Below are 12,021 nucleotides of genomic sequence, written 5' to 3' on the forward strand. Positions count from 1 at the left end.
TATTTTTATCCTCTTTCATTCTGCTGAATTGAGTTCCTATTTCATTTCCCTGTTCCTTAACCTCTTACATGCCTAATGAAATTATAGATGTAGGGTGGGATACTAACTTATTTGTAGCCAAACACGTGCAAATATCCCAGAACACTTTTATATACGCACCTTAAATGCAGACTTATAAGTATACTAAAAATGTTCCATGTGTTTTTATGTGTAACAGTTTAGTCATCTACAATTCATAACATGTTTTAAGTATTAATTTAATACTTGGGTTCACTTTCACTTGTAACAGTGGCATGGATCCTTCTAAATTCATCAAGGGGGAGAATGGGTTGCACCAGACAAGCAACACCAACAATGTTGCCCTCCATTGGCCCTGCGTTGTGTAGGAATTTGTGCTTAAGTTTCTGGAGAAGTGCTTGAACTCACATCCCTTGATAAACAGGCCTTAGTCATTGGTGAAGGAATGATGCTGCTATCAATATTTCCTGCGTATTCCCTCTGTGACCATAATGTTTTATCACTTCCATGGATAGCAAAAATATTTTGGAGCATGTAGGCCTTTACAGCTAATGTAATCTCCTTAGCATACACGCACACACTCAAACTGGTGCAAATTTCAGCATGAACTGACTTCTTAACATTAAATTGATATTTTCCAACAGTGCTAAAGCCTAGATCCCAAACCCTGGCTGGTATATTTAATTAAAGTGATTGTGAAAGCGACTTTGCAGTGATTTCACTGTGCCACTTAAATTTGCAGAGCACAGGAAGTTGTTGATCTTTTGCAGCATTGAACGTAGTTTTGCTTGTGAATTGTATAGCTGCTCAGCTCTACAGTAGTATCTGTGCAGACTACCTAGGGCAGGAAGAAGGATCCTCTTTTGCCATTGTTGGGCAACAAGAACTTTTGCTATTTCTAGAAAGCCTGGAGAATAAGCTGCAGCAAAACATTACTGTAAAGATGTGAGTAGGAGTTCCACGTTCACAAAGAGCAGATTATTTCAGCTGCAGTTGCAGATTTCTGAGGTTGTGGGGAGCTCATTCAACAGTTTACAGGAGTGGTTGACCTTTTAAGATATCCACTGACCCAATAATGCTGATGCTGCTGGATTGCAAGGAGTCTTTGCTTTTTTGGATGCCTTTTAAATATTATGCTAGGATCTCTGACCCCAGAAGGTAGTGGCAGGATTGTCAACCATTTGCCCATCCTCAAAGCTGAGCTCCCAGTGCCAAGTTGCTAATTGGCTGACCATTGTGTGACTGGCCCTAGTTGACATGCATCAAAATGGAGGTCCTATGTACTTCAGGTCCTGCCGATAGGAAAATCAGTGCAACTGTTATTTGTGTGGACAGGCTAATCTCATGTGACTGCGACAATACTTTCTGGTAAATGGACCAAAACATCTCCAAAAATACTCCATATTACTTTCAGGTACTTTACAACAAAAAAGTTCCAAATTTTTACATGCCTGCAAACAGGGAGCCCACCCCTTTAAATAGAACAGTTGCTCAGCCTACCTTACTGCTTAATGCTTCTCGAGCAAGAGAAATGTTGTTCGTGCTCTGGTGTTCAAATTTAAAATCATTGTGCAACATTATCTACTTATGTTCTGTCATGTTGGCATCGAGCCACTCAATATATTTGGGCGCATGCAATATACAAAGCTGACTTGGAGAGGCCTGGGAAGGCGAACTAGTGCTGCTAAAATGTCTCAGTTGCATAGTCTAAACCAGGAAATGTAAAATAAACTGGATAAACTAGCTTTCAATTACGTACAGAAAGCAAAATAAACCTTGAAGATAAATGGGATTAAGAGGCAGCATGACAAAAGAGACACCCAGAAAAAGTTAATATTTATTTTAGTTTCTTAGAAAAGTATACAATGTAACCAACATCACAAGGAATGAAACTTCACACTTACAAAATTTAAATTTCAGGGGCTGAAGAAATTTTCAGATAGTAATGAACATATCAATAAAAATTCACTTGCCTTTGAATGTCCCAACCCTAAATCTTTATAGGATGTTCAATATGTGACTAATGGGTATGAATCCCACTTCAGTGCCAGTGCACATGTTTCAGTATGAAGGCTGATACCTAGGTTGCACCATTATAGAACATATGAAAGAGCAGGGCAGTTTTAAGAACTTCTGCATTTAAGTGTACGTGTTCATAATTGTAAGTTGTTGTTGGATTTATAGTAATATGTATGTATTAATGATGGGTACATATAGCCTCACCATCAAAGATCTCACAAAGCTGGTGACTGTGCAACATTTTAGAAATTGTTGAGAGGAGCAAGAACAAGTTAACATTTTAAATTGTTCAGGTTGTGCAAAACTGAAATGAACTTGCTCATATCACCTTTAACGCAAAATCTGAGCTAATATTTGATTTTAAGACAACTTTTCATGCTTCCTTTACAAGCTCCTAACAGCAACACAACATTGGATGCAATGAGATTGGAGCACTCACTGCAGTCCCAAACATTATTGTTGTGTGTTAGCCATGAAAAACAATGGCATGTGTATGCAGTAAGTTGCATGCTTCCATTAAAGTCACCATAGACGCATTAAGTGCATGATGCTACAAAATGTAACTATATGTTATAGTTTCAAAGTAGAACTGAACCAATCATGAAACAATATACAAATTATGTTATACCACCCTTTTCTAAATGGCAGCTTGATTATAAAATTTGGCAAAAATAAGTTCATGATTAATTTTGGAAAGACAAACATTTGTGATCCTGCTGCTTCCTTTTGGTTAATTATTGTGATTCTCCATTATATAAACTAGTGACAGTACAATTTCAAGAGGAGTCTACACTTGACCTGAACACAGTTATTTACATATTTTAGTTTGAGAAGCAAGAAAGTTACGTAATGGACAGGAAGAGGTTTGTTTGGGCATTTGGATCTTCAAGCCTGTTGTGGCATTCTACTCAAATAATGTCTGATTACCTAATAATATAAATATCCTTTTCATATGTGCCAAATCAGTTTATTGATATCTAAATTTCATAAAAGGTGAAATACTGCTGAGTATGAATCATAATATTGTTAAAATTTGTCTTTTGAGTAAAAGAAAAAGTGTGTATTGACGGAGATGTTGATATGTAGATGAGGATAGAGATCTACAGTACAGGAAAAGGGCCTTCAGCTCATCACGTCCGCAAAAACTACTGCCTAGCTATTCTCATCCCATTTTCCAGCACTTGGCTCATTGTCTTATATGCTTTGTCATTGCAAGTGCACATTTAAATACTTCTTAAATGTTATGAGGGTTTCTGCCTCTGCCACTGTTACGACAGTGAGTTCTAGATTCCTCTACCCTCTTGAGTGAAAAAAACATTTTTTCTCACATCTCCTCAAAACCTCTGCCCCTTACTTCAGATCTCTGTCCCCTAGTCATTGATTCCTCTATCAAGGGAAAAGTTCCTTTCTATCCACCCTATCTATATCCCTCATAATTTTGTACATCTTGATCACATCCCCTCTCAATGTTATCTGCTTTAAGAAAAGTAACGCAGAATGTGCAATACCTGTTCATAGCTGAAACTTTACAGCCCAGGCAACACCTTGGAATTATCCTCTGCAGAACTATCGTATGACTCTTATTTCAAAACTACATGCAATATTCTAGTTGTGGCGCCTAACCAACATTTTATACAGTTCCAACATAACCTCCCTGCTGTAAACTCTACATCTCTGCTAATAAAGGCAAGTATCCTTCCTTAACCATTTTATCCACATATCTTGATACGTACAGACTGGAGTACATGTATACAAAAGTGCCTCTGATCCTTGGTGCTTTCCAGGGTCCTGCTATTCACCATGTATTTCGTTGTCTTGCCAGAACATTCTTCCTCAGAAGAAGACATCAAAACTGCACACAGTACTTAAGGTGCAGTTTTAGAAAGCAATTGCAGGACTTGTCATTGAGTTTTTGAAGTAATGGTTTTACTATACATCTGAAGAGAACTGCTAGGAGAGGTAGAGTCGAGAAGAGTGGCACCGAAAAAGCATAGCAGGTCAAGCAGCATCCAAGGAGCAGAAGAGTTGACGTTTTGCACATAAGCTCTTCATCACGAATGTGGGGGGGGGAGCTGAGAGATAAATAGGAGGATGGAGATGAGGGCTGTTAGTGATAATTTGGAGGGGAGGGTGGAGCAGATAGGTGGGAAGGAAGATGGATTTGTAGCATAGTTCAAGAGGGTGGTGCCAAGTTGGAGGGTTGGATCTGGGATGAGGTGGGGGGAGGGGAGATAAGGAAATTGGTGAAGTTGACATTGATGCTGTGTGGTTGGAGGGTCCCACACATGCATCTATCGCCTTCCTAGCCACCCTCACCCTCCCATTTCTCTCTGCTGTTTTTACCCCCACATTCCTGACGAAGGGCTTATGCCCAAAATGTCGACTCTCCTGCTTCTCAGATCCTGCCTGACCTGCTGTGCTTTTCCAGTGTCACACTTTTTGACTCTGATACTCCAGCATCTGCAGTCCTCACTTTTCTCTCTGCCAGGAGAGGTACCCACTTCACCAATGTGAGCAGTTCTGTCTTATATGGAATTCGTTTGGTCATTCCCTTATACATTATTTTAATGGAAGGTGAACTTTACAGAATTCTACACCCTAAAAATTGCAAACCGTACATATCCTTGGTGAGAAGCTCTATCTAAAAAGAATCTTTGCTACTAAAAACAACAGTAGAAGAATGTGTTTTCTTGTGCTGCCAACATCAGCTTTCTGAACAGTTCTGACACAGCAATGAAAGTTAGAATTGCAAACAATTTCTATGGTATTGATGCATTTCTAATATCTGGAGGCAACCTGCATAATGTTACTCTGGGTTTTGTCAGTGGTTATAATCATCAAAACATTCACACCTTTCTTAGGGGAGCAAGACAATTCATTCATTTTGGCAGAACAAAGCTATAATATTCTCCAAACTGCAATGTGAGCTAACTGACACTCTTGGAGTGTTGCACATTCCTACTATAACTCCCATAACATTTTGAATTGAAATTTTGTTTTGCTAGGCAAATAGTTCATGGTTGACCATAGACTCAGAACCTGTGTGCCAGTTTCTTATTTGCTACAAATTGCTTTAATGCATTTATCTTAAGAAATTTTGCTCCCTTGATATTTTCAATTATGTGAAGTAACCAGATGGTTTGTGAGCGATAAGATGAACCACAGATCATGATCTCTAGCAGCCAAGGAATGCAACAGCAAGTAGTCATAATTCAGAAATCTATGTCAGTCTCAGAATTAAAAATCCATACAACATCAGGTTATTTTCCAACAGGTTTATTTGGAAGGACTAGCTTTCGGAATGATGCTCCTTTGTCAGGTGGTTGATAACCCAGTCCAACACTGGCATCTCTAAATCAGATCTCAGGTGACTGACTGACTGTGTGGAGTTTGCACATTCTCCCCGTGTCTGTGTTGGTTTCCTCCGGACGCCCCGGTTTCCTCCACAGTCCAAAATGTGCAGGTCAGGTGAATTGGCCGTGCTAAATTGCCCGTAGTGTTAGGTGAAGGAGTAATTGTAGGGGAATGGGTCTGGGTGGGTTGCGCTTCGGCAGGTCGGTGTGGACTTGTTGGGCCGAAGGGTCTGTTTCCACACTGTAAATAATCTAATCTAATTATATTTTTGCTGCCTTTCAAACTAGGGTGAAGGTGGGAGGTCTGCTCCTGTATATTCCTGAATGTAAATCATGCACACTGGTAATTTGTTGTGTAATAAAGCTTGAAATATAGAAATTCTTGCGGATGTACAGGTCAATGGTAAGAACATTGAGATGACTGACATTCAAAGGACTTGTCAGTATTGGTTTCAAGGAATTTCAGAACTCAAAATAGTGAATAAAATATTGCCTACTGTTTCAGTATTTTTGCTTGCCATTGCAGTAATTATTCTCTAACTTCAAATATTTTATTACACATTATGGAATTTCTCACCACAACAAATCTTTTGGTCCAACGAGACTCTGTAGTTCTGAACATACTGCAAGAGCAACTGACTCTTACATTAGTGCAACTATTAATTTACACATTGCTTTAAGAATATGAGCTGGATGCCTTCTGTGTGCTGCTTCTCTGATGGAATGATACTATTGTGTAAGTTCATTCCACTTTGCATCTTCTGGTGAGTCCTACATCTGTTGTCTCTTGATGGGCCAGTAATCCAAGATATCAATTGGGAATTCACTTAATGTCATGCTCTCTTGAGACCATTAAACCTCTTCCTTTGCTGTGTGTCAGATCTTAGGATGGTGGAGGTTTCACTGTTAATATTCCATCTCCTCTCACATGGCATTAGCAAACTCTTATCTGATATCCTGACCTGAATGGTCACTGTGTGATGTAGAAGGAATGCTTTTTATTTAGTAAGCTCACAATTCCAAATCCGTGTGGGTCCTGAATACATTCAACAGTAATTTTCCCTTTATGCCCAATATTATGAGAATAGAATCTCTGACCAGCGCAAGTAAAGAAATGTTAACTAATGGGTTTTTTTGTTGTATGTATGATCCTCCAGCAAAAACAATAATCATTTCCTGGTGCAGCAGCAAAGTGATTTCAGAGCTAGGATCTTCAGTATCTGATGGAATATTTTATTAAAGGTTAATAGGGCTCCTAAACAACCCCTTTGCCAATGCCTTGATTGGAAATGAATATTTGATGAGATGGAGAGGTATTGATTGATTGCCCAGTTTCTCACTTTGACGTAAAACCAAATATTCTGAGTGATTAAAAGAAAGAAAGATTAAAGGTGAAGAAAGAAAACACTGAATTTAGAATTTTTTGTAATCCTTAAAGATAATTTATACATATAAAATTCTTTTAAAATTACAACTAGTGACTATTTATATATTTAGACATGGCTGTAAAGAGATTTCTTTTGCTTTACAGGATGAACAATCACTGAGCAGCGAGGAGTTTGAACTCAGTGACTCCACATGGATGTCAGTTGAACGCATGAACTCTGACCAAAGCTCTAATCTGGAAGAGAGGATGCATAGTCCACAGAACCTTGACAGTCATCAGGATGGTCAGTGCTGTTGTACATGAGAAATTGTATTGTTAAGTTCCTTGAATTCATCAAGTGCTTTGAGGGGAAAAAGGAAATACTAACTGTATACACTTCAATAATAGCTATGAGATTAAACAGAGTAGGTTTATTTGTTTGCTCCAGTCATTTTATTTAACTTTCCAGAGTTGCAGTTTAATCCTGATGATTTAATAAAACCTATTTGTCAATCTGGGTTTTCATTAACGTTTAACTTTTTAAAAAAAAATCTAATTCTAGTATTGTACTTTTAGTCTTGGCTAATTATTTTGAAAATGCTTCGTCTTAAAAATATCAATAGAGGTGATTACTTGGAACAACATTCCTCCTTGTTCTGCTGCTGCTAAAACACAAACCCGGAACACCAATTTACAGATTGGCCAAGGAGCTACAAGAAAGACTAAAACACTTTGTAGAAGGCTCACGCCATTCCATCCATTCCACCCAAGAATTCCTGAAGACCATCAAAGACACTAAGATAGAAGAGGATGAAATAATGGTCTCCTTTGATGTAACAGCCCTGTTTACTTCAATCAACATTACCCTGGCCAAGGAAACACTGACTACGTTATTAGAAGACCCAAAGAGACACACATCAAACACCACTAACTTCATCAATAAGGAGAATATCATCAAGCTAGTGGACCTATGCCTTACCACCCACTCCACCTTCAACAACAAAACCTACAGACAAACCAATGGAACACCCATGGGATCTCCAGTATCAGGGTTCTTAGCAGAAGCAGTAATGCAGAGACTTGAGCAAACGCCCCTGCCAAACATCCAATCCAAACTCTGGGTCCGCTACATGGATGACACCTTTGTCATCACTAAACGAAACAAGTTAGAGGAAACTTTCAAGACCATCAATAATACCCTTACGAGCATAAAATTCACTAAAGAGGAGAAAACAACAACAAACTGCCATTCCTAGATGTCAAAGTAGAGCAAACAGCCAATGGGGAACTTTAAACCAGCGTCTACAGAAAAGCAACACACACAGACCAAATATTGAACTACAGAAGCAATCATCCCCACACCCACAAACAAAGCTGCATCAGAACATTATTTCAATGAGCCAACACACATTGCAGCAGAGAGGAACTATGCAGAGCAGAGGAAAATCACCTATACCTTGAATTCAAAAAGAATGGGTACCCAATGAACACAGTCTGCTGATTTCTCAGCAACAAACCCAAGCAAGCAGACAAAACACGTCTAGAAATCCTAGCCACTCTCCCCTACATCAAAGACATCTCGGAAATGACTGCCAGACCACTCAGACCCTTGGCATTATGATAGCCCACAAACCCATCAACACATCAAAATAGCAGCTAATGAACTTGAAAGACCCTATACAGGCAATGAGTAAATCTAACGTCATTTACAAAATACCGTGCAAAGATTGTAACAAACACTACATTGGACAAATTAGCCACCAGGATGCATGAACACCAACTAGCCACAGAAAGACATGACCCTTTCTCACTAGTATCCTCCCATACAGATGAGGAAGGACACCACTTCAGCTGGGACAACACATCCATCCTAGGACAACCAAGCAAAGATATGCACGAGAATTCCGAGAAGCATGGCATTCCAACTGGAACTCTATCAACAAACACATCGAGTCCATCTACCACCCCCTGAAAAAAGGAACTGGAAGTGACTTCACCACAGAAAATCACAACACCACAGGAAATGACATCAACAACCCAAAGAAACCCAAACTATAAATAGAAAGCAGTAATTTTCAGCATTGCTTCGCATGAAGTCCACTGAAGATGTTACCTAGTAAGGAAATGAAACATCTGGAAATGAACCTTTTCAGTTCAGTGAGACAACCTACATCCAAAACCTCAACCTGAGCTACAAATCTTCTCAAAACTTGCTAAAACCAGGGAAAAAAAAACACATACCGGGAGTAGAGTCATAGAGATGTACAGCACGGATACAGACCCTTTGGTCCAACTCGTCCATGCCGACCAGATATCCCAACCTAATCTAGTCCCACTTGACAGCACCCGGCCCATATCCCTCCAAACCTTTCCTATTCACATACCCATCCGGATGCCTTTTAAATGTTGCAATTGTACTAACCTCCACCACTTCGTCTGGCAGCTCATTCTATACATGTACCACCCTGTGTGAAAAAATTGCCCCCTTAGGTCTTTTGTATATCTTGCCCCTCTCACCTTAAACCTATGCTCTCTAGTTCTGGACTCCCCCACCCCAGGGAAAAGCCCTTGTCTATTTATCCTATCCATGCCCCTCATGATTTTATAAACCTCTATACGATCACCCCTCAGCTTCTGATGCTCCAGGGAAAACAGCCCCAGCCTATTGAATCTTTCCCTATAGCTCAAATCCTCCAACCCTGGCAACATCCTTGTAAATTTTCTCTAAACCCTCTCAAGTTTCACAACATCGTTCCAATAAGAAGGAGACCAGAATTGCATGCAATATTTCAAAAGTGGCCTGACCAATGTCCTGTACAGCCGCCACATGACCTCCCAACTCCTATACTCAATACTCTGACCAATGAAGAAAGCGTACCAAACGCCTTCGTAATTCAATAATAATCTATACTTGCTTGACATTCAAGAATAAATGTAATAAGCAAACACTTAATTGTGTCTTCACTTTGCTGAAATAGTTTTCAAATATTTCCTCTGCAGCATATGAGGTATAACAATGTGTTTTCAGATGTCTTTACTACTGAGGTACTCAAAATGACAGATTTGATAATATAAAATGAAGAGTTCTTGTTTTTTTTGGTTTAGTTTTTTTAACAAATGTAGCAGTTGCTTTTGGTATGAATGACAGCTGCATTGAATTTGACGGTTGAATTGAAATTGAAATGGTGTAAAAAGTTTTATTTTTAAAGCCATTAAATCAGTAAGATTTTTTTTCAAATTTTTTTACCATAAATTTCTGCAAGTATTTATAAGGTGAGGTCCTAACTATTGAAACAGCAGCAGTTTGATGATAGTGGTTAGGATGTCAAACAGATTATAGTTCCTGCAGTTTTACAGTAGGCATAATTTTAAACAGCCTTACAAGTAATTTTACCTTCAAAGTCTTGTCTGAAAAGTAACAAAATTTAGATGTTTTGAGGTACTGTTAAAATTCCTTTACTGGGGAGACTAGAAAAATATTTGTAATGATAAGTCATTTTGAGTTCATTCATAAATAATTCTTCTAGATTAGATTGTCAGAAAGTTGTGGATCAGCTGCCCTGTAGATTAAGAAAGTATTGAAAAGTAGTATTGGCAATTGCAGTATGTTCAAAATAATTAAGAAAAAAAATACAAATACTACAAAAAATGTTGGAGACCAGCCAAAACTGCATTGGAATGATTGAATCTGGAGCCAATGAAAGCATAAATGAGGATTTCACCAGCAGATAGCCTGAGACAGGGGCAAAGCCAGGCAATATGAGGGTGGCAACAAGAGGTGACCTTAATAATGGCACGATTATGCGGCTTGATGGTCATCTTGGAATCAAATGTGACACCAACATTGCAACAGATTGGCTTACTATTAGATTATTATCAGGCACAGTGATGGCATCAATAGCTAGGGAGGAGGATTTGGGACGAGGATCAATAACAGTGGCTTCTATCTGCCCACTATATATTTGGAGGAAATTTCTGTGCACACCAGACTGCTTTTTGGATAAGTAGTCTGATAATTTAGCAACAGTGGAGGAATTGGGAAAGGTGGTGATGAGTTTGAATTGGGTTTCATAAGCACACATTTAGAAACTAATGTGGATCTTTGGATGATATTGCTGAGGGGCAGCATGAGGGAGCCAAGGATTTTTCTTTGGGGGGGGCATCAGAGGTAATGGTGCAGGAACAGGAAGAGAAGCCATCTGACAATGATAAAATGGACAAGAGGGGAAGCAGGTTGACTGCAGACCTACCCAGATGGATGATAGTGGAGAGGCATTGGAGGGGGATGCTGTAGTTAAAAATGACAAAGGCTTCAATCAGGTTGAGAAGGATGAAGAGAGGAATTTTATCTTGTCACTGTCATAAAGATATCATTCTTGACATTTATAAGAGCGGTTTTGGCATGTAGTAGGAGTGGAATTCTGATTGTAGGGATTTCAACATGGACTTCCAAAAAAGATAGGATTAGGTTTGTGAGATAACATGCTCATGAACTTTAGAATGGAAAAAAAATTTGCAGAGGGGGCAGAGGTTTGATTTTTATTTAGGAGCTCATGACCGCAGCAGATTAAAAGGGAAGAGAAACAGTATCTAAAGAGAGTGAATAATTTACAATATTGGTTGATATGGGGGGCTAAGAAGGGAAGCTGGGTAATCAGCGGTGGGAATAGGATCAAAGGAGTAAAACAGGGGTCTTGCAGAGATGATGAACTCAGATAACATGACTGTTGATAGGAAGGAAACTAAAGAGGATCCCAGTTCAGGAGCTAAGGCGATGGAGACTATGCAAGGAAGTTTAGTCAGGAAGTCTAGTGGAAGGGAAAGATGTGTTAGAAGCAGCTGACTGAATTGTCACAATTTTATTTACAAAGAATTATATCAGCTACTCACACTTATTGGAAGTGAAGGGATTGTTTGAAGGACTTATGGAGACAATCAGCAGTAGCCAAAAAAAGGACATTTCCTTTATTATTTCACAGGATGTGGGCATCACTGGCAATGCCAGCATTTGTTGCCAATGGCTAATTGCCTGTGACAACTGAATGGTTTGCTCAGCAAGTCTAGGGCAATTAAGAGTCAGCCAGATTGCTGTGGTTCCAGAGTCACCTGTCAGCTAGATCAGGTAAGAATGGCAAATTTCCTTCCCTAAAGGACATTATGAAGCAGGTGGGACTTTACAATAATTGAAGATAGTTTGATGATCATCATTACTGAGAGTGGATATAAAATTCAGATCTATTAATTGCATTTAAATTATGGTAAGTA

At 39.1% G+C, this 12,021-nt stretch overlaps 1 protein-coding gene across 3 annotated transcripts in view; it reads left to right on the forward strand.

Annotated features, from left to right (window-relative positions):
• Positions 1–12,021, forward strand: part of LOC132815432 (nucleolar protein 4-like) — a 346,961-nt gene that overhangs the window by 116,371 nt on the left and 218,569 nt on the right. For all 3 annotated transcript variants that reach the window (XM_060824364.1, XM_060824365.1, XM_060824366.1), the window contains one exon: positions 6,922–7,060. In XM_060824364.1, the coding sequence (XP_060680347.1) occupies positions 6,922–7,060 (139 nt within the window). The remainder of the gene's footprint in view (positions 1–6,921; positions 7,061–12,021) is intronic.

The sequence above is a fragment of the Hemiscyllium ocellatum genome, chromosome 4, assembly GCF_020745735.1.
Source record: "Hemiscyllium ocellatum isolate sHemOce1 chromosome 4, sHemOce1.pat.X.cur, whole genome shotgun sequence".
In the NCBI taxonomy this organism is placed as follows: Eukaryota; Metazoa; Chordata; class Chondrichthyes; order Orectolobiformes; family Hemiscylliidae; genus Hemiscyllium; species Hemiscyllium ocellatum.